The sequence below is a fragment of the Bos mutus genome, chromosome 1 (genome assembly GCF_027580195.1).
Source record: "Bos mutus isolate GX-2022 chromosome 1, NWIPB_WYAK_1.1, whole genome shotgun sequence".
In the NCBI taxonomy this organism is placed as follows: Eukaryota; Metazoa; Chordata; class Mammalia; order Artiodactyla; family Bovidae; genus Bos; species Bos mutus.
The window spans coordinates 66,143,059-66,165,171 of NC_091617.1; the positions used below are offsets into that span (position 1 = coordinate 66,143,059).

At 40.5% G+C, this 22,113-nt stretch overlaps 1 protein-coding gene across 3 annotated transcripts in view; it reads left to right on the forward strand.

The window, feature by feature from the left end:
- The window catches only part of PARP14 (poly(ADP-ribose) polymerase family member 14), a 56,660-nt gene that overhangs the window by 29,256 nt on the left and 5,291 nt on the right, over positions 1 to 22,113 (forward strand). Inside the window, exons 12-17 of one of the 3 annotated variants that reach the window (XR_011464148.1) lie at positions 269 to 436; positions 4,022 to 4,228; positions 7,270 to 7,869; positions 9,341 to 9,474; positions 12,852 to 13,012; positions 15,858 to 15,996. Coding sequence is in view for 2 of the 3 variants with exons in the window: in XM_070370136.1 (XP_070226237.1) it covers positions 269 to 436; positions 4,022 to 4,228; positions 7,270 to 7,869; positions 9,341 to 9,474; positions 15,858 to 16,032; positions 16,371 to 16,660 (1,574 nt within the window). In the remaining variant the exon portion in view is untranslated. Of the gene's footprint in view, positions 1 to 268; positions 437 to 4,021; positions 4,229 to 7,269; positions 7,870 to 9,340; positions 9,475 to 12,851; positions 13,013 to 15,857; positions 16,033 to 16,370; positions 18,711 to 22,113 lie in introns of those variants that run through there. The other 2 variants (XM_070370136.1, XM_070370138.1) reach the window with 2 other exon arrangements.

Genomic DNA, 22,113 nt, shown 5'->3' on the forward strand with positions numbered 1-22,113 from the left:
TGGAGGATGAGGAAAGTCGTGGGGTTGGGAAGACAACATATTGATCTGGAAATCATGCCTTTTACTGAAGAATTCCTGTTGCAGTGAATTAGAAATGAAAAGTAATCTCCCAGTTAATAAGAGAAGTGAGATTCATCAGAGCTAGTATTTCAGGAGTTTCTTATTCACAGAGAATACTTCATCTTCCAATTCAGACATTTTCCTTTTTAAACAATCAGAGAGTGGGTTCAGCCTCTAATTTTGTGTCTTTTTGTCTTATGTTTCCCAGCTCAACAGGGCCACAGTGATTATATAATTACTGAAGGTGGGGATTTGAAGTGCAAGAATATCATTCACGTCATTGGTGGAAATGATGTCAAGAGATCAGTCACCTGTGTTTTGCAAGAGTGTGAAAAACGCCATTACTCGTCTGTTTGCCTCCCGGCCATTGGGACAGGTTTGTGGCCTCTGGCTGTCAAGGCTGAATCCCAAGGCGACCACTCTCCCTGGGATTTGGTGCTGATGGTTAATGTACTTACCGCTGAGTCAGCATCAGTCAGTTTCCTCAACTCAGGGCAGCCCCTGAGGGAAGGAGCAAAGCCTGAGGGTAGTTTAAGTAAAAGAGAAAAATGAAGAAAAGTGAAGAGAGTATTGGCACAGTAGACATTTGCTTTCTAATATGGAAGGGAAGGGAGAGAAAAAGTCCGTTTCTCATTACTTTTATCCACTCTTTTCTCTTTTTCATCCCCTACACATGTCCCATTGTTTGTCTTCAACTTCCCCTCTACCCCTCTTCACTGAAACACCAGTGCGTGGACTTCTGCTTCCTCCAGACAGCATGGCCATCCCCTTCTCTTGCCTCCTCAACAAGGGGCTGGTCACGGGGCGTCTCGGCCTCTCAGTCAACAGAACTCGGTGGATTCTAATGAGTCAGAAAATCTAGGCCTTCCGCAGCCTGCCTGCCTCTTTGGAGTTTCTTGTTTTCCTCAAACTGTACAACAATTTTATGAGTCTTCTTTTATAAGGATGGTGCTTTGGGCTTATCATTTGTAAGGTGATGCTCTCTGAGCTGCTTCCCCAGGAATCTGAGTCATGTGCATGAATCAGGTACTCCTGCTTGGTCTCCCTTAAGGGAGCTGCTCAGGCTTGAAGTGGCTGGAGATGACTGGTCCCAGAGAGAGAAGGCACAGCACTGGGTTAAACGTCCCATTGCTCAGGAATCCAAGTTTGAGTGTCTCATACTGGCATTTTAGGCCCTCCAAAAGCTTAGCTTCATAAACCTAACCATCCTTGTTACTTTCAGGGCCTTCTTGTTATCCTCTATCCCATATTTTGATTTCTCTTATATTTTTCATTCTTCTTAATTTTCCCACATAGAATGTTATGTCTCTTTGGTTCTCTATATCTGAAAGTATGATTTATATACCCTTTATTCTTCCATTCTCTTTGTAGTATCATTCAGTCCTAGCAGATTGGCCAATGTATTATCTGGCTGTCCTGCTCTCTGTCATTTTTAATGGACACCCACTAATGACTCTCTAGTCTCTACCTCCAACTGCTTTTTCCTCTGAGCCCCAGTCTTGTGTTTCTGCCTTAACTTTAATTGTGCCAAGAAAGCAGGCAGCCTCAGAGTGGCACTACCTTCCCAAGGGAGTCCCTGAGTGGAGTCAGAGAAGAAATAAGGAAATGAGGCAGTTTTGGTTTTGTATAAATATTTCTGGGTTACTACAAACCTGTTGTATTTTCCACTGACCTGGTTGCATTGCTGGTCTGCACAAGTAAATCAAGGTTAGCAATTTCTTGCTCGTCTATTTTCCCTGTCACTATCCCCACCTGAGCAGGCCCTTAGACTAACAGATGGATGAGTTTGCTTCCCTAGTGCTGTTTATGAGTTGAGACTGTAATTGAGACGGTTGCTGGCAGTAAAGGAAGCCCTCTCCCTGTTCCTCACAGGCACCTGCTTGAGGGGAGAGAACGGGCACTCAGTGTTATCTGCAGGCATCTCAAGCTGAAAGCAAACTCTGAACTCCAGTTCATTGTCTTCTCCCCACACCTGCCCTTCCTCTTATAACCCCAAGCATGTTAAAAATATCACTTTCTATCTAGAATCTTTGATTCTACACTCTTCACCACTCCTGTGTGCATTAGCTTATTAATTAGTTTGATGACTAAGAAAAAGGTTCAGTTCAGAAGAGGCACCTGACCTATTATGAGACACAGACATGTTAGCAAACAACCACAGTGCAGTGTGACGTGTGAAACACACATGAAGGATGTGGGTGGCAAAGGACAGGAGGCAAGTGTAAAGCCAGTTGGTCACTTGGCCCTGCTGACTTTAATTCTTGAATATTTCCTCAACCCTGATACCCAGCTCTTCATTCTGGCCTCTTCTCTTTGTTCAGCTCTTATCTTTTGCCTAAACCTTTACTTATAGACTCCACTTTAGAACTGGGCTCCCTGCTCCAGTGCTTCCTCCATTCACCACTCTATTCCTGGTTTAACTTTCTAAAAACCAGATCTGTTCCCCTGAACACATCAAATTCAACGTATCACACCCCTTATATTGTTCTATCTGGCATAGCCTTTCCCTCAGTTTCCCATACTTTACCTGTTGAACACCTATTTATCCCCACATGTCACATCCTCTGTGTCCGAAGTGCTTAGATTGTTGAGAGTGGATGAATGTATCTGAACACTACCATTTAGATCCTTCCAAATATCATGGAATAACTACAGCTTTACAATGAGGGTTTCTCTCTTCCTCTGATCATGTAATCAAAAAACCGTGCACAAACCCTCTAGGTTTGTTTTATATGGGAATTGTCTACATTACTACAGTTGTCTCCATAGCCAGGTCAGAGAGGGTTGCTCTCCTGTCTGCAATAATAGTGGGCACAATGAACAGGGATAATCCAAGTGGGCCTTTCATCTATCACACCAAGCGACCCAGGGGACTTTCACATTGCCTGCCTCCCTCCCTCAATATCGGAGAAGGCAATGGCACCCCACTCCAGTACTCTTGCCTGGAAAATCCCATGGACGGAGGAGCCTGGTAGGCTGCAGTCCATGGGGTTGCGAAGAGTCAGACATGACTGAGTGACTTCGCTTTCGCTTTTCACTTTCATGCATTGGAGAAGGAAATGACAACCCACTCCAGTGTTCTTGCCTGGAGAATCCCAGGGATGGGGGAGCCTGGTGGGCTGCTGTCTATGGGGTCGCACAGAGTCGGACACGACTGAAGCGACTTAGCAGCAGCAGCAGCAGCAGCTCTCTCAATATGATAGCTGCTATTCATATGGAACTGCTTCCCTGACTTTTCATGAGTCTTTTCAAGGAACTTTCATACTCTTATTTAGGCAGTAGGCTTGGGAAATCAAGATATGAAGCATGTTTAATATAGGAAAAGATCTTGCTCGGGTGGCAGCCTTGAACCTTGCAACTCAGCTAAAACTGCACTGACTGGAGGAGACAAAACTTCTTGGAGGCTCATGGATAATTTATGTGCCAAGAATTACAGATTATAACAAATAGCTTATGGATTTAGGTGTCTTACAGAATTAGCTCATTTTAAATCAGGTACCCAAAGACATCTGAGAGAAAAGAATATATCCATAAAGTCAAGAAATGACTCAACAAAAAGTAATCATTGTTCTCTTTAAATAGCAGTATATGTCAACATACATTATCATCTTTTACTTTTTCTGGGTCTTTTAAGGACACTAGTGAGCCAAGAGAGGTTAACTGTGCTCTGTAACAGAGGGACACAGTGAGCTGGGATCAGCTGAATAGAGCAAATAAGAACATCAGACACCAAGTTATGTTTCATTGTTCATTGTTGGGCTGTTCCTGACGTCCTGGAACAAAAAGTCCCCATTGCATCCAGGACTTCAGGAGTGTTTACTGATGCCTTGTTAGTAAAGTCCATGGTGATGAGAGTTGAAGAGTGGGAATTTATTCTGAGAATTGGAATTCCTAATTTATTCTTCACTCTTTTCCAGTTGGGCCTTTTGCCCCTAATTATTTTTATTATTTGCCTTTCCAGGTAATGCCAAACAAGACCCAGATAAAGTTGCAGTAGCCATACTTGATGCCATTGAAGAATTTATTCAGAAAAGATTAGTCCAGTCTATGAAAAAAGTTAAAGTTGTTATCTTTCAGCCTCAAGTACTGGATGTGTTTCGTGCCAACATGACAAAAAGAGAAGGATATCAGGCTTCTTTCCAACAGTCTGTGATATCTAAAATTGCATGTGAGTTGTTCGTTTTTATGAAATACATGTTCCTAATATTGATGTTACATGAGAAACAGCTATCCTTTTTTGGTAGTTTATTAGCTTTCTTCCAGTTTTATGGAGATATAGTTGATATACATCTCTGTATAAGTTTAAGATATACAACATAATAGTTTGACTTATATTATTGTGAAATGATTACCATGATCAGTTTAGTTAGCATCCATCATCTCACACAGATACAATAAAAAGAGAAAACAAAGAAGAAAAGAAGAATTTTTTTTCTTGTGACAAGAACTCTTAGAATTTACTTTCTTAACAGCTTTCATATACAGCATATAGTAGTGTTAACTGCAGTCATTAAAGAAGGTTTTTGGACCCAATTCCAATGTATGTGTGGAGGCTTTCCTATAGCCACAAGCAATTCTCAGACCCCAGCAGGGTGTCTGAGGATTCAACTTGGTTTTGACATCATCTACTCAGAGATGGAATCAGATTCCACAGGCAAAGGGCTCTCAGTGTAACAAGATGGCCCTCCACTTTCAATGCCAGTCACAAGCCAAATACTGTATATTTGGGAAAAATATTTGGCCATTCAGATGACCAAATATATTTTTTCTGATAAATCACAATATCATAGTCATCATTCTGTATATTACATTCCTGGTACTTATTTACCTTGTAATTGGAAGTTTGTATCTTTTGACTACCTTTCTCTAGTCGCCTTCAACCCTTGCCCTTTTCAAATTCCTCATTATCAGTTTGTCTCTCTCTGTCTGATTTGAAATTAGCTAATCTTTAATGAACTATCACAAAGAGAAATTAAGAAAACCTCATTTATAATTGCATCAAAGAGAATAAAATCCCAGAAATAAATTTAACCAAGGAGGTAAAAAACTTATACTGTGGAAACTATAAAATGTTGATGAAAGAAACGAAAAAGATATAAATAAATGGAAATATAGTTTATGCTCATGGATTGGAAGGATTAATATTGTTAAAATAGCCATTCTGCTTAATACAGACTGCAGATTCAATGCAATGCCTATCAAAATCCCAATGGCATTTTTCACAGAAGGTAGAATAAACAATTTTAAAATCTGCATGGAACCACAAAAGATCCCAAATAGCCAAAGCAATCTTGATGAAGAAGAACAAAGCTAGAAACATTATACTTTTTGATTTCAAACTATATTACAAAGATACAATAATCAACAGTTTGGTACTGATAAAAATAGACACAGAGATTAATAGAGACCAACACCATAGAGAGCCCAGAAATAAACCCATGCACATATGTTTAATTAATTTACAACATGGGAGCCAAGAATATACAGTAGGGAAAGGATAGTCCCATCAATAAACAGTGTTGAGTGCTTGCTTCAGAAGCCTATGAACTGGACAGCCACATGCAAAAGAATGAAACTCGACCACTATCTTACACTGGACACAAAAATCAAATCAAAACAGATTAAAGACTTGAACATAAGACTTGAAACTATAAACTCCTAGAAGAAAACATATAGGTAAGCTCCTTGACATTGGTCTTAGCAATGATTTCTTTTTAGATTTGACACTAAAATTACAAATAGCAAAAGCAAAAATGAGTAAGTGTAACGACATCAAACTAAAAAGCTTCTGCACAGCAAAGGAATTCATCAACAAAATGAAAAGGCAACCCATTGAACGGGAGAAAATGTTTGCAAATTGTATATCTGGTAAGGTGTTAACATCCAAAATATATAAAGAACTCATTCAACTCAATAGAAAAAAAAAAAAAGCAAACAATCTGATTTTAAGACAGAGTATCTAAATAGACATTTTTCAAAAAAGATATACAAATGGCCAATAGGTATATGGAAAAGTGCTCAACATTATTAGTCATCAGGGAAATATAAGTCAAAATCATAATGAGTGACCACCTCACATGAGGAACAGCTACTGGCAAAAGACCAGGGATTTCCGTGGTGGTCCAGTGAAATTAAAAGTCTGCTCTTCCACTGCAGGGGGCACAGGTTTCATCCCTGGCTGGGGAACTAAGATCCCACATACCATGTGGCATGGCAAAAAAGAAACAAAGGATTAAAGGCTCAAATGTTAAGACCTGCCCATAAAACTTCTAGAAGAAAACACAGGGGAAAATAAATGATAAAAAAAAAAAGACAAGAAATAACAATTGTTGGTGAGGATGTGGAGAAAAGGGAAAACTTGTGCTCTTTTGGTAGGAATGTAAATTGGTACAGCCACTGTGGAACACAGTATGGAGGTTCCTCAAAAGATTAAAAATACAAATACCATATGATCTAGCAATTCTATTTCAGGGTATTTATCTGAAGGAAATGAAATCACTTCCTTGAATCCATGTTCATTGCACCATTGTTTTCAGTAGCCACAACATGGAATCTTTGAAAGCTGGATTATAAAGAAGATGTTATATATGTATTTCATTAAATATATATGTAATGAAATATTACTCATCCTGTCCCTATTTGAAAGCTAGGCTTTTCCCACCTTCAAAGTAGCTTTTAAGACACCAGTACTCTCAAGAGGGAGGGGAGAGGTATATATATGTACATATATATATAATGCAATATTATATATAAAATAAAATATTATATAATGAAATATTATATATATAATGAAATATTACTCAGCCATAAACAAGAAGGAAATCCTGCTGCTTGCAACAACATGGTTGGACCTTGAGGACATTATGATAAGTGAAATAAGACAGAGAAAGACAAATACTCAATGATAGCCCTTATATGTGGAATCTTTTAAAAAAATACTGAACTCATAGAAGACAGACTGATGATTGCCAGAGGTAGGGTTGGTGGTCATGGTGGGCAGAGGGGAATGAGAGGTGGGTGAAATGGGTAAAATTGGTCAAAAGACTAAAAACATCCAGTTATAAGATGAGCAAGTCCTGGGAAGGTGATGTACAGCATGGTGACAAAGAAAGAAAGAAAGTAAAAGAGAGAGAGGGAGGGAGAAGGAAAGGAAGGAAGGAAGAGAGAAAGAAAGAGAAATAGCTAATCTTCTTTTCTTTTCTTTTTTAGCATTTTTGGGCTTCTCGAGTAAATCTCCCAAAAAACAGACTCTGGTTTTAGAAAAGAAAACAGAATTAGCAGTTTTTCAGGTGTGTGGTAGAAATGTAAAAAATGTGGAAAATGCTCTCTTGTGGATACAGGACCTCATTCAAAAGGAACAGTGTCCCTACAGCAGTGAAGATGAATGTATCAAAAACTTTGATGTAAATGAATATAAAGAATTGAATGAGCTTCAGAAGAAGCTAAATATTTCCATTTCCTTGAACCGTGAAAGACCTTTGATTGAGGTCTCTGGAATTACCAAAGATGTGATACAGGCTAGAAACGCAATTGAGGACATGATCAAGAGAGTTAGATTGTCCAAAGAACAGGAATCTCTGGCAGATCGTACCAGTGATTTTGTAGAATGGCAATATGAGGACTATAATAATATATTTCATAGTTTTGACAAAATAACCAACATGCAATTGGAGGATGCAAAGAAACAAAAGAGAAAGACAATTGATGTCAAAATCAATAATCAGAGCTACACAGTGGACTTGAAGACATACATTGCTACAGATGCAAAAGGAAACAGCTTATCTGTTCAGCGCCATACAAAATCTGAAGGTGACTCAAACTTTCATGCTTGCTGTCCATTACTTTATGCCTGTGTTGTGTGTTGTACATACATCAGAATGTTGTTCAAGTAGATAAAATCCAAGTAACCCTCATGGAAGAAAATAGAAAACTTGGTCTCTGGGTTGAAGGAGCTTACACTTCGGCCAGGAAAATACAGCATGGGTGCACCCAACAGCTGATCATCATTATCTTCATGGTAGCAATAGTCAAAGGTTGCATTTGTTCTTATCTCTGCGGTTTATAAGCTTCCCTGAGTCAGTTTTGCTGGCGGGGGTTGGGGGTAATGGCTGCTTCAGTCAGGAAAGGAGATGCCATGGGCTGTAAAGTAGCCTAAGGCTTTCTAGAACAAAAGGAAAACAGAGAGTGGGCCCTTGGAGTCTGTGACTAATGACTGAGTGCATGGGGAGCCTGTAGGGTCTCCCAGAAGTCACTTTCTCCCCTGCCTGAGGATAAGAATCCTTGACACAAACATCAGGAAGCAGCCTTCAAGGTTCCCGAGAAGGGAAAGCTCGTCTTGTGTAGACAGCTATTCCTGCCTTTGAACCACAAAAATCCCCCACTGAAAACTACTAAATGGCTTTCAGTACATTGGGAGATCAATGTGACAGATTCCTCAGACTCTGAGCAACCCTGGGGAAATGACAAGTACAGCAGTCGGTTTGGCAGAAGGGGAGACAGAGCTGCCCCCCGCCAGCCTGCCACAAAGCTAAACCTGCCACCCACCCACCTCTTAAGGGTGCTGCGAGGAATATTGGGAGAATGGATCTGAAGGATGTGGTAGTGGTGTTGAGTTCTGGCAAAGAGCCATGCATTTGTAAGCAAAACATTAATGACTATTTATTGCAAACATTGTAGGAAAATTGTTTATATTGCAAAATTATTAAATTCTGACTGATTAGAGACTGAGCAGAATATGTGGCTGAGTTATACTACACCAAGAGTTCTCAAATCTGAGCATGATCAAACCTGTAGGATGCAGGTTCTACCCTCAGATTTTGATTCAGTAGATCTGTGAGAGCGTTTTGTTTGTCTGTCTTTGTTGTTGCTTTTGGCTGCGCTGGGTCTTCATTGAGGTGAGGGGGCTCTTTGTTACAATTCGGGGGCTTAGTTGCTCTGCAGCATGTGGGCTTTTAGTTCCCTGACCAGGGACTGAACCCGTGTACCCTGGCATTAGAAGATGAAGTCTTATTCAGTGGACCACCGAGTAAGTCTCTGTGAGGGTTTTTTTTTTTTTTTTTTTTTAAAACAAGCATTATAGTTGGTTCTGATTTGGGTTATCTGTGGCTCACATTTTGGAAACCTTTTTCTAGAAAGATAAGAGGCTTCTTGTACACTTCAAATTAGGAGATTGTAAAACAAGAGCACAAATGTAGTCAGTTTTTCAAAGCATACCAGGAATATGGACTACGTAGATGAGGCTTCTCAGGTGCAAGGGAGTTTTCAAATGTCTGTTTTGCAGTTGAGCTGCCCCCATACTGGAGTGATATGAAGCAGCAGAAAGTCTGTGTGGTTGAGCTACAGCCTGATCATCCAGAATACAGAACTGTGGCGAGCAAGTTTCAAGAGACCTGTGCAAACTTCAAAATAGAGAGGGTAAGCCTTCTGCGGACATGGGGATTCTCCATGGTAGAAAAAGGGCTGTCATGGTCCTGGATAAATACATTTTCATTCTCATTTGTTTTATCCCAAATTAGAATATTTTATGGTAATTAGGTTTTAAATTCTAGATCCTACTCCTGTTACTATGATTACTGAGTCATTGAGCTTCTTGTGTTATTACAGTATCATATTAGATTATAATACAATATTATAACACTATATATTTACTTTGTGAAGCAAGCTAACAAAAATGCCTAAATATGGCTCCTGAGTTGGAGTGGATAACTAGCAAGCATGACAGAGAGACACAGGGAAGCTCCTCAGATCAGGGTTGTATGCTTCTGCACCACCACTCACAGGTCAGCAGTGCCCTCTTCCTTGATAATCCAGTGGTGCCTTCCTCGTTCATTTCCTTTATTTTGGCATCTTCTGCTTTTAAATAGTTTAAAAAGTTTGCTTTTTGAAATTATTTTCTCCTTGGATTTGTACGGCAATATTATTTAGATGCTTTCCTCTCCTTCTTTTAACTAATTTTCCTTTCATTATCTCTGGTATGTGTTTCTCCTCTAAACCCCTAATCCTAGCTTACTCACAGATTTATATGTTGGTATCCTGTCTCTGCTGGAGAAGGGAATGGCAACCCACTTCAGTAGTCTTGCCTGGGAGATTCCATGGACAGAGGAGCCTGGCAGGTACAGTCCATGGGGTTGCAAGAGTTGCCCATGACTGAGCAACTAAACCAGCACCACCATTCTGTCTCCGCGCTTTACCAAGGATTGTTTTTACTCTTCTCACCTGCAGCTATTATTTCAGTGTTGATAGTTCTCAAATCAGCATCACCAATCTAGATCTTTGACTCAAGCCCTGGAACACACCAGTGGCCTAAAAAATATCTCCGCGTGAATATCTGTCTGCTAACTCAATCTCCCTAAAGCGTATCTCATCATTTCCCCTTCCTTCCCACTTTCTGTCCTTGATTCCATCACTTTCTGAGGAAAGCTAGAGATCTTTGAGTACCTTCCTTTCATCCATAATAACAAGTCTTTCAATAAGGCCTATATTTTCTTTCTCTGCAAATTTTCTCTTATTCTCTTTTTGCACTGCCACCACTCTGTTATTCATGTACTTAAGTGATGATAATAATAATTCAAAAAAGATTTGAAGTGTCCTACAAAGCTGTCCTTCAAATAACATAAATAAATGAAGAAAATGGACAAAAAAAGAGGGTAGGGAAATTAGTTTCCTGATACTGTTAGTACCGTTAGTTTACAAAAATACATAACATGTATTTTATCAGGTCCTAGATAGTTACTCGGAGAAGGCAGTGGCACCCCACTCCAGTACTTTTGCCTGGAAAATCCCATGGATGGAGGAGCCTGGTATGCTGCAGTCCATGGGGTCGCTAGAGTCAGACACAACTGGGTTCACTTTCACTTTTCACTTTCATGCATTGGAGAAGGAAATGGCAACCCACTCCAGTGTGCTTGCCTGGAAAATCCCAGGGATGGGGAAGCCTGGTGGGCTGCCGTCTATGGGGTCACACAGAGTCAGACACGACTGAAGTGACTTAGCAGATAGTTACTAGAAGAGGCCCTCGAATTCATTCTTGTGCTTCCTAGTTGACAATGCATAGAAGTAAACGCTCAACTTTAAGTTTTATAATGTCTATAAATCAAAGAGCAAGCATTTGATTAAGAGACTTAATGCTTCACAATACTGAGACTGACTCCTGAGAGAGTTCTCCTGTGAATAAGTACTAGTGAATATCTTCATAGTCATACTCACAATGAATTCAATATCAAAGTTTGTGCCAGTGTATTTTGTTTTAGTCTCTCAATACAGGAAGGAGAGGAATAGGTGAGAGAGATTAAGAGGTACAAACTTCCAGTTGCACAGTAGTGGAGTCACAGGTATGAAGTGTGCAGTGTGGAGAATATAGTCAGTAATTATGTCACATCCTTGTATGATGACTGATTGTAGCTGCACTTATTATGGTGATCATTTTGAAATACATGGAAGTATTGAATCACTATGTTATATAATAGGAACTAGCATGGTGTTGTAGGTCAATTATACTGCAAAAGTAAACAGACTTATCATAGAGAAAGAGATAAGATTTGTGGTTGCCAGAGGCAGGGGGTACCAGGAGAGGGAATGGGTTGAAAGGTAGGCAAAAGGTACAAACTTGTGGTTATAAGATAAAGGAGTCCTGGGGATGTCATGTACAACATGATAAATATAATTAACACTGCTTTCACACACTATGTCATGTGTGATAGTTGTTGGGAGAGTGGATCCTAGAGTTCTCATCACAAGGAAAAAAATTGTTTCTATTTCATTAATTTTATATCTTTATGAAATGACGGGTGTTCACTGGAATTGTGGTGGTTGTTTCATGATATATTTAAGTCAAATCTCTATGCTGTACACCTTAAACTTATACAGTGCTATATGCATGAAAACTATATCTCGATAAAACTGGAAGAAAAAATAAGCTTGCCAGATAGATAGATAGATCCCTCTATATAAACCTGTTGAGCAGAACAATTCTATGTGGTACCAAGAAAACATAATTCAAGTACACAGCTCAGTGATGATCTGGTTCTGGGAGAAGTTTCATTCAAAATACCAATTACAGTCCTCTGGGGGTCGGGCTCTGGCACAAAAGTGATGAGATGCCAATTCTGGATTGAGCAGGATTACCCAGGTGACCGGAAATGTTTGCAGCAGGCCCTGAAGGCTTACCATGTGTTGACAGACCTTCACTAGAGAAATGACTTCACTCTTTTGTAGTGGAACCCTTTTTTCAAATAAAATCTTTAAAAATATATATATTTATTATTTATTTTTGGCCGTGCTGGGTCTTCGTTGCTGCAAGTCTTCTCTCCTTGCGACGAGTGGGGGCAACGCTCTAGTTGCAGCGTGCTGGCTTCTTGCTGCAGTGTCTTCTCTTGCTGAGGGGCACAGGCTCTAGGCGCACGGGCTTCAGTAGGTGTGGTGCACGGGCTCGTAGTTGCAGCTCATGGTCTCTGGAGTTCTGGCTCAGTACTTGTGGCACATGGGCTTTGTTGCCCCACGTATGTGGGAACCTCCTGGACCAGGGATCAAACCCAAGTCCCCTGCATTGGCAGGCGGATTCTTAACTTACTGGACCGCCAGGGAAACCCTCAAATAAAATCTTATGTGAAATCTTGGTCTATGACACCAGTAAAAGCAAAGCTTTAGATTGTACCTAAAAAGCACCTCTGTGGAGGTATCTGTAGTACAAAAACACTAACATGAAAAATGGGTGGTCTGTCATCCTCCATGACTGTCATGTCCTGTGACTAAGATGTGTAACATTTGCTTTCTTCCCCCTTGCCGGGGTCCAGCCCCGGTGGAACCAGGGAATTCGAAGCGGGGACGGCGTCGGCGAGGATCAGGAAACAATTGCTTAATTAAACATTAATTAAGGATATAAAGAGTAATAGAATAAGGATAGCTCACTGAGGAAATTCAGTGGAGAAAAGAGGCTGAATAATTCAGCCAGAAGGTAAGAGAAAGAATGACATGGTGAGACCAAGTTTCGGTGAACAAGGCCCGCACTTTATTTTCCAAAGTAGTTTTTATACCTTAAGTTATGCATAGAGGATAATGGGGGAAGGGGTAGAGTCATGCAGTAAGCCAGGCTTTCTTCCTGCAAACTTATCATATGCAAAAGTTTAGGTGATTTGCATCATCTTCTGGCCCGGAGGCCTGTTAACATTTTAAGAAACTTATTTTTCTCTAAAGGTGATTATTCTAAAGTCAGGCGCCAGCCTCCAAAAAGCATTAGATAAAGTTGCATTCCTACAGAGCAAAGGTGTGGTGGGCTATAACAAGAAAAAGAATTAACTCAAGGGTCCCAGGTTACAAACATTAAAGCTACTATTTACACCAATTATATTAATCAATACACTGCCAGGGACACAGCAGGTAAGGGATATGGAGACTTAGCAGCAAACATTGGCCCAACAAGTGAAAATCCCTTCACCAATACAATTTCTAATCAATCTTTTAACTGCTCAAAGGAATCTGTATTTAGACAGTTTAGAACATCTCGTGCCTCTCACAGTTTGGAGGCTCTGAGCAATCACATGTGGCCGGAAAAACCTATTCAGGCAGGCTAGAGGACTTCCAAGGGAGTTTGTAGGTTGAAACACTGTCACACCCAGGAATTATTAACTGGAGCTGTAAGCTAACTCTTTTTTCAGAGAGAGGTAGTGGGGGACAGCCCCCCGTAAAGTCAGAGGTGTAGGTGAAAGCACAAAGCAGAAAGTAGGCAGACTCTGGTTTTGGGGGTAGATTGCTCGAGAATTTCCAGGGAGACTCCTGAGGCTTGATCCTGCCTTTGCGTATGCCAAGCCTCCTTCCTCATGACCTTTGCCAGGGGCGGAGCTCGCTCCTGCACCCCCTTGCTGTTTTTCCTGAAACAACTGAAAGTAAGTTGCAGATATCATGATACTCCTAAATATTTTAGCACATGTCTTGTAAGAATAAAGGCATTCTCCTAAATAGCACAAATATCATTATCCCATGTAAGAAAGTTTGCATTTTTATTTAATAATATCCAATAGAGAGTCAATATTCAAATTTCCCCAATCAAAACAGCTTTCTTAGAATGTCCCCTCAACCCCTGCCTCCATCTGGATTCACACATTGTACCTGGTCATTATATTAATCTCTCCCTCATCTCTTCTGATCTAGAACAGTACTCCTGCATTTTTAAACATTATTTTTCATGATACTGAAACTTTAGAAGAGTTTAAGCTAGTTGTTTTATAGAATATTCCACATTCTGACTCTATCTTGCCTAGATTCTTTAAGAATCCATGCAGTTTTCTTATAGATTCTAATTTGTTTGATTCCTCATGGAATCATTTAAGTTATTCCCTGTCCTCTTTATTTCTGGTAAACTTACAGTTAGGTTGAAAGTCTTGGGTAAATTCAGATAAGTTTTTGCAAGAATATTTTTTGCAGGTAATGTATCAAACTTTTTATTTTTATTGAACTATGAGCATAATTTTAAATAATTATCTTTCAATTAAAAATAAACAAATTTTAAAAGAATGTTTCAAAACTCTGTATGAATAAAATTTTAAGGCTTTAAAAAATGAGTAAAATAGGGCTCCCTTGGTGGCCCAGTGTGGTAAAGAATTCACCTGCCAATGCAGGAGACATGAGTTTGATCCCCGACCTGGGAAGTTCCATATGCTGTAGAGTGGCTAAGCGCTTGTGCCACGACTACTGAGTCTGCATGCCCTAGAGCCTGTGCTCCATGACAAGAGAAGCTACTACAATGAGAAGCCTCACCCCAACCAGAGAGTAGTCCCCACTCGCCACAACTAGAGAAAAGCCCTTACAGTGACAAAGACCCAGAACCATAAATAAATACAATTATTTTTTAAATGAGTAAAATTTAAAGTAAATAGAAATAAAATGGAAGTGGACAGTTTGAAGATTAAAAAGTTAGTTGTAGGCAAAAGGAAAAATAAAATTTAAGATTATAAATTGAATCAACAAAATACATGATAATGCTGAGACTTGGAACTAGTGGGCAAACTATCTTAAATAAGAAACTAAAACTGAAAAAATAAAACAGATTAAGGCACGTAATAATGGTGTCAGACTTGAGAGTTCTTTGAACTAGAAGATTCTGACCACATAGAACCTTCACCTTGTGCCTAGTCATAAGGGTCCTGGCCCCCTTCGCCCGCCCCTCACTCTTTCCCAAGTCAACCTTATGAAACTGCCACTGCCTGGTGATTAGGGGAATGTAGAAACTGATCTGAAATCCAAGGCTCAAGGAGTTTCCACCATGATCCTGGAGGCCAAAGAGTATGGTCAAAGCATGGCCACTTTGGTCTATAACCAGATCCCCTCCTATTCCACTCTTCCAACTGGACCAGAGATTAATTTTCACTAATTAAAATTTCCTTCTTGCCTAGACACTCTGGTTCTTCTCCCCCTGTTAGAACATGGCTAGATAAACCAGTATCCCAGATCTGGGGACGAGTGCAGCAAAGTGACAAAGTGAGATAGATGGCAACAGGAGCAGTGAGAAGCTGGAGAGGCTTTGGTCAGCCAAGTTCATATATTGAGGACTTACGATCCTAAACGTTGTCTGCTCTCATATGGTGCATAAAAGATGTTGAAAATTAAATTAATATTCTTATCTAGGCCTATTTCTCTGAAACTCTAGACCTAAAAAGATTTCTGAATGCAGAATGTGTCATCTGGCATTGAATTTGCTGTTCATTGTAATCTGTACTTAAGAAAAATAGTGGTCATGTTTCATCTCCTGCATCTTGCCAAGGGCTCTTAGCAGTGACAGGAAATTTTTCCTTATTGACTTGCAGATTGAGAGGATTCAGAATCCAGAGCTCTGGAAACACTATCAGACAAAGAAAAACAGCATGGATGCCAAGAATGGCCAGGTGACCAATGAGAAGCTGCTCTTCCATGGGACAGATGCTGACTCAGTGGCACTTGTCAACGGAAAAGGCTTTAACCGCAGTTACGCTGGAAAGAATGGTAAGGAAGCATGTAATCTGGCTGCTTCAAAGAAGGTGTCAGCCATGAGAGTCCAAGCTGGCTGGGGACAGCGTGGATGGCATTGTGTTCTCTCATGGTTGGGGGCTATGCGACAACCAAAGTTTTAGGTTAGACTCAGTATATTTCATCCCAAAGGGGCTGACTGGCCCTCCAGGGTGGAGGAATGATTTTTAAAAATTAAAAACACACACAAAACTTTTTAAAAGAGGCTTTAGAAAGAACTGAACATTATTTTTAACATTTGACATACTGGATCAGTGTGTCAAATTATGGACTGATTGGAAATCCTTAAGGATGGTTTGTTTTTCTTGTCACAGCTACAGCATATGGAAAGGGAACCTATTTTGCTGTCAATGCCAGTTACTCCGCCAGTGATGTGTACTCCAGACCAGACATAAATGGGAAGAAGCATATGTATTATGTGCGAGTACTCACTGGATGCTACACACTTGGAAACAGATCATTAATTGTGCCTCCTCCGAAGGACCACCAAAATCCTACTGACTCATATGACACTGTCACAGATTGTCTGCAAAATCCAAATTTATTTGTGGTATTTTATGACTACCAGGCTTACCCAGAGTACCTCATTACTTTTAGATATTAACATTTTGGTAACCTTTGCAGAAGATATTATTTATCTATACATATCTAACTGTAAAGCAAGTAGTTGTTTTTTTTTTTTCCCTTAACAGCTTTTTCTAAGATCAAAGGACCTTTGTCACTGAAATCAGACTTTCTCCAGCCTCTCTTTCATAACTGGAATAAACCTATCTTGAGAGCAATAAATTTGAGAATTTAAATCTGATAACTGTTAGCACTGTGTGTCCTTAATCATGGACATCGAATCTATAGAAGTACAGGTGTGTCATTTCCTTCCAGGAAGGAGAGAATAACATTAATCTTAAAGGCAGGGGACACGGTGACACAGTTTCAGCTGCCACTGACATGTCAGGACCCCATACTGCTGTGGGGAGCACAGTATTACACCCCATACATGGTGTCATGTCAGGACCCCATACTACTGTGGGGAGCACAGTATTACTAAGTGGGTGGGGCTGCTGTCTTACCTGGCTGCAGGAATGGTGTCTAATTCTTTTTATCCCTGGGCTGAGGTCTATGCCTAATGTACAATGGATGCTCTACAAGTGTTTCATAAACTAAAATGAAGAAGTCCCAGTCAGACTCCTGACCAACAGGAACCATCTCTTCAACACCCTTGACTTATTGTCACTTTGCTGCAAACTGAAGAGATTCCATCACAGGGAACTGTATTCTTCTCAAATCCGCTGGGGCACATGGCACTGCTCTGGTCAGGGCTCTGGGACTGCAGTGTTGCCATGCCCTGCACAGGCCAGGGGCTGGGGTCTAGCTTGGGGACTAGGTGAATCATGTCCCATGGAGTTGTGCAGTATAGCAGCCCGGTCTCCAACTGGTCCTTTTTCATGATGAACCCAAATCTGCCTTCTTGTAACTTCTATTCATGGTCTTAGTTCTGCCCAGCAGAAAAAGGGATAATGCCTGCTGTGTCTTCAGCATGAAACCCTATATTAAGTGTGTTAAATAGCTTATTTTCCTTGGCAGCCTAGCTTTTGATGATTTTAAACCCTTGGGCATAAATAAACCAAAGGAATTAAGCAGTCATATTACTAATTTGCTAACCCCCTATCTATTGGATAGTAATGAAAGTTTCTTTTATAATTTCCCTAATTTCAGATTCAAACATTATTGAGTGCCTAAATTGTACCACGTAGTATAATAGGTGCCTTCATACAGTGTTTATTTCATTCCCCCAACACTTTTTAAAGAATTATATCCCCATTTTAAAATTGAGGAAACTACTGCTTAGAGCATGAGAAGCTTCCTTGCCTGAGGTCCCCTGCATAACAGCCCTGAGAGCCAGCGACTGAATCTGGGTCTCTGTGTCTTCAAGCCTCTTGATCTTCCTACTGTAGAACATGGCCTCTAGGTTAATGCTACTGACTCAGGAACATCTCAAACAATGTGTACATTATCCTCATATTTCCATGGCCTTGTCCTTTCTGGCTTTGGTTTTCACTGTAGAGGCTCTTCATTTTGAAGTTCTGAAGGCCAAGAGGCCAGAGCTATGCCCGTGGGGAGCCAGGACAGATGGTGAACTTGGATGGTAGGGGTCACCAGGAGGATAAAGGCACTCTTTCTTGGCCTCAGGGAGCAACACCTGCACTTCATGTAGAGGAGGTTGAGGAGCCATAGTGGCCGCTTCATTAAACACAGACATCTTGAAATTTTTCTTGCTGTTGCTGTTTTTTAAGTGGATTGGCAAAGACTCCTTATTGCTTAGGAGTGGCTTCTTAGTCACTGGCATCTGAACTTGGGCTTGACAGTGAATATAAGAAATAAAATGGAGAGATCTGCTCTCTTACTTGTTCTCCATTGGTTTGGGTAACTTAGGCAAGGCTGAATATCAGGGTGTACTGTACCAAGTATGACAGTGATGCAGTCCATAAATGTAACAGTTGCCCTCAATCTAAGGAATACACAACAAATGGAACATGGCCAATATTTTATAATAACTATATATGGAGTATAACTTTTGAAAACTGAACCACTATATTGTATATATGTAACAAATAATACTGTACATCAACTGTACTTCAATAAAATTTTTTTACAATAAATATAATTTCTTCCTTTTTGAATAAAATACTTGGAAGATGTTATTTGGTGATTAAACATTTTTATCCTTAAGGGCAAATACAGGAGAGCCTGATGATAAACACAGGCCACTGCTGATAAAAGACCACAATTAAACTTGACAGCATCAAGAGAGCCTCAGAGTATTAATAACATTCAACTGAAAGGTGCAGGAAGGGCACAGTACAGCTTTAGCTCAGCAAATCTGAAGGGCAGATTTGCCCTTCAGTATTTAGCAGTAGCTAAATTCTGGAAATAGCTACTGCTATTTAGTAAGGAGAGCTAATATTTTAGTAAGGAGCTATTTAGCAGTAGCCCCTGCTAAAACAAGCCCACTTTGAGCCTGTGTTAGGTCTCGGTGGTCTACTCCAGGGCCAGAGATTCTTAAACTTTTTTGCTATTTGAAGCACCTGAGGTGCTTGCTGGGACTGCAAATTCTGGCCCATCCCAAAGGAGTCAGATTCTATAGCTCTATAGAATGGTACCCAGATATCTGCATCCTCAGTAAGCCCCTCAAATGATTCTGATACCCCGCATATTCAGAGCTGTTTAGGACTTTCATGGGTCTTAGGCACCTTTACCTTTGTGGGCCCCTTACTCCAGGAAAAGTTGCTACTGCATTGGTATAACCATGAATATATCGAAGTTGGATTCTTTTTTTTTTTTTTTTTTTTAAAGAAACTAAAACATTTTTGTAGACCTTAAAAGCTCAGGGGCCCCAGCCATTGTGCCTACCAGATAGGCCACCCTGCTAATACCTGGATACTGTAACTTTAGGTGTAACAACTTCAACCCCCTAACCTCTGGATGGGGCTTCCCAGGTGGCACTAGTGGTAAAGAACCCACCCGCCAATGCAGGTGATGTAAGAGATGCGGTTTCAATCTCTGGGTCGGGAAGATCCCCTGGAGAAGGGCATGGCAACGCACTTCAGTATTCCTGCCTGGAGAATCAAAGTATTTATTTAATAATTGATTTCACTCATTTGGGCATGCTTATCTGGGAAATATAGGATGAAATGGACCCCTACTTGGTGGCTGACAACCTCCCCCTTTCAATTATCTTTTCTCCCTCTTATAATCCCAATTTGCAGATAGCCAGGATCTCTTTCTGTGTCATAATCTCTATCTCTATAAAATTAAGATATTATCTCCCAACACCCATTTACATTTAGAATCCATTCACATCAATGTCTTAACTCTCTACCCAGGTCTCTGCATGCCAAAGACCTTTAACAGAATTCAGTACGTTGACTCAGAACAGCTTTCAAACTTTTCCGACCCCAACATACACTAAGAAGTACATTTTATGTCAGGCCTAGTATACATACAGATATAACTGAAAATATTATGAAATATACTTACCCTGAAAAAAATGCTCGCTGGACAGTTTCACAAAATACATTGACTACCAAATTCACTGAAATTATGTACTCTTTCATTAAAAAAAATCCTGGTCTCACTCACCAAATTGATTTTATGACTTGCTAATGGGTCATCCATGGAGTCACAAAGAGTCAGACATGACTTAGTGACTGAACAATAATGGGTCACGATCTACAACTTGAAAAACAATGCTCAAAGAAGTAGCAAAGATAGCAAAATATTTGGGAGGGAGGGGGTGAGGCAAATCTCCGTGAAGAAGGCTATGTGGGAATTCTGGGTGAGGGAGGGGTGCATGCGTGCTCAGTTGTGTTGATTCTCTGCAACTCCATCAACTGTACCCTGCCAGGTTCCTCTGTCCATGGAGTTCTCCAGGTAAGAATACTGGAATGGGTTTCCATTTCCTATTCCAGGGGATCTTCCCAACCCAGAAGTTGAACTTGTGTCTCTTACGTCTCCTGCACTGGCAGGCGGATTATCACTGAACCACCTGGGAAGCCCGTGAGGGAAGGGGTGAGGGAATTTTGAGTGAAGGAGGGTGTGGGGGAGCTCTCAGTGTAGGGAGGTGTTAAAAAAAAGGGATCTGAAGACCAGGACATGTCTATTTCTGCAATAGGGATATATCTACTATAGATGGGGCTTCCCAGGCAGCTTAGTGGTAAAGAATCCACCTGCAAATGTGGGAGACCAAGGAGACATGGGTTTGGTCCCTGGGTTGGGAAGATCCCCTGGAGAAGGGAATGGCGACCCACTCCAGTATAGCTGGACATGACTGAGTGAATGAGCATGCATGTCGTGCTACAGAAAACAGACATCTTATACTTAGCCACAACATCCTCTGCCCCAATGATTTTGATGCAGTATCGGTCAACAAGGTCTCCTTTTTAAAGTATTAGTCGCTCGGTCGTGTGTGACCCCATGTACTATAGCCCACCAGGCTTCTCTGTCCATGGGATTCTCCAGGCAAGGATACTGGAGTGGGTTGCCATTCCCTTCTCCAGGGGATCTTTCCAACCCAGGGATCAATCCCATGTCTCCCCACACTGCAGGCAAATTCTTTACTGTCTGAGCCACCAGGAAAGCCTCCTTTAAAAACAATCTACTCAAATATTTAAGGAGCACCTACCATATGCTGTGCACTGATCAAGGCTCTGCAAATACACAATAATCAAAACCAAACTCTAATGCAGTGACATTCTAGTTGTAGGAAGACAGACAACAATCAAATAATTAGGTAAATATACAGTGTGAGATAGTGGTGAGTGCATCCTCCAGATGGACCTGGAGCAATCAACCTGCCTGACTTCAGGCTCTACTACAAGGCTACAGTCATTACGACAGTATGGTACTGGCACAAAGACAGAAATATAGATCAATGGAACAAAATAGAAAGCCCAGAGATAAATCCACGCACCTATGGACACCTTATCTTTGACAAAGGAGGCAAGAATATACAATGGAGAAAAGACAGTCTCTTTAACAAGTGGTGCTGGGAAAACTGGTCAACCACTTGTAAAAGAATGAAACTAGAACACTTTCTAACACCATACACAAAAATAAACTCAAAATGGATTAAAGATCTAAATGTAAGACCAGAAACTATAAAACTCCTAGAGGAAAACATAGGCAAAACACTCTCCGACATAAATCACAGCAGGATCCTCTATGACCCACCTCCCAGAGTAATGGAAATAAAAGCAAAATTAAACAAATTGGACCTAATTAAACTTAAAAGCTTTTGCACAATGAAAAAAACTATAAGCAAGGTGAAAAGACAGCCTTCAGAATGGGAGAAAATAATAGCAAATGAAGCAACTGACAAAGAATTAATCTCAAAAATATACAAGCAACTCCTGCAGCTCAATTCCAGAAAAATAACCCAATCAAAAAATGGGCCAAAGAACTAAACAGACATTTCTCCAAAGAAGACATACAGATGGCTAACAAACAAATGAAAAGATGCTCAACATCACTCATTATCAGAGAAATGCAAATCAAAACCAC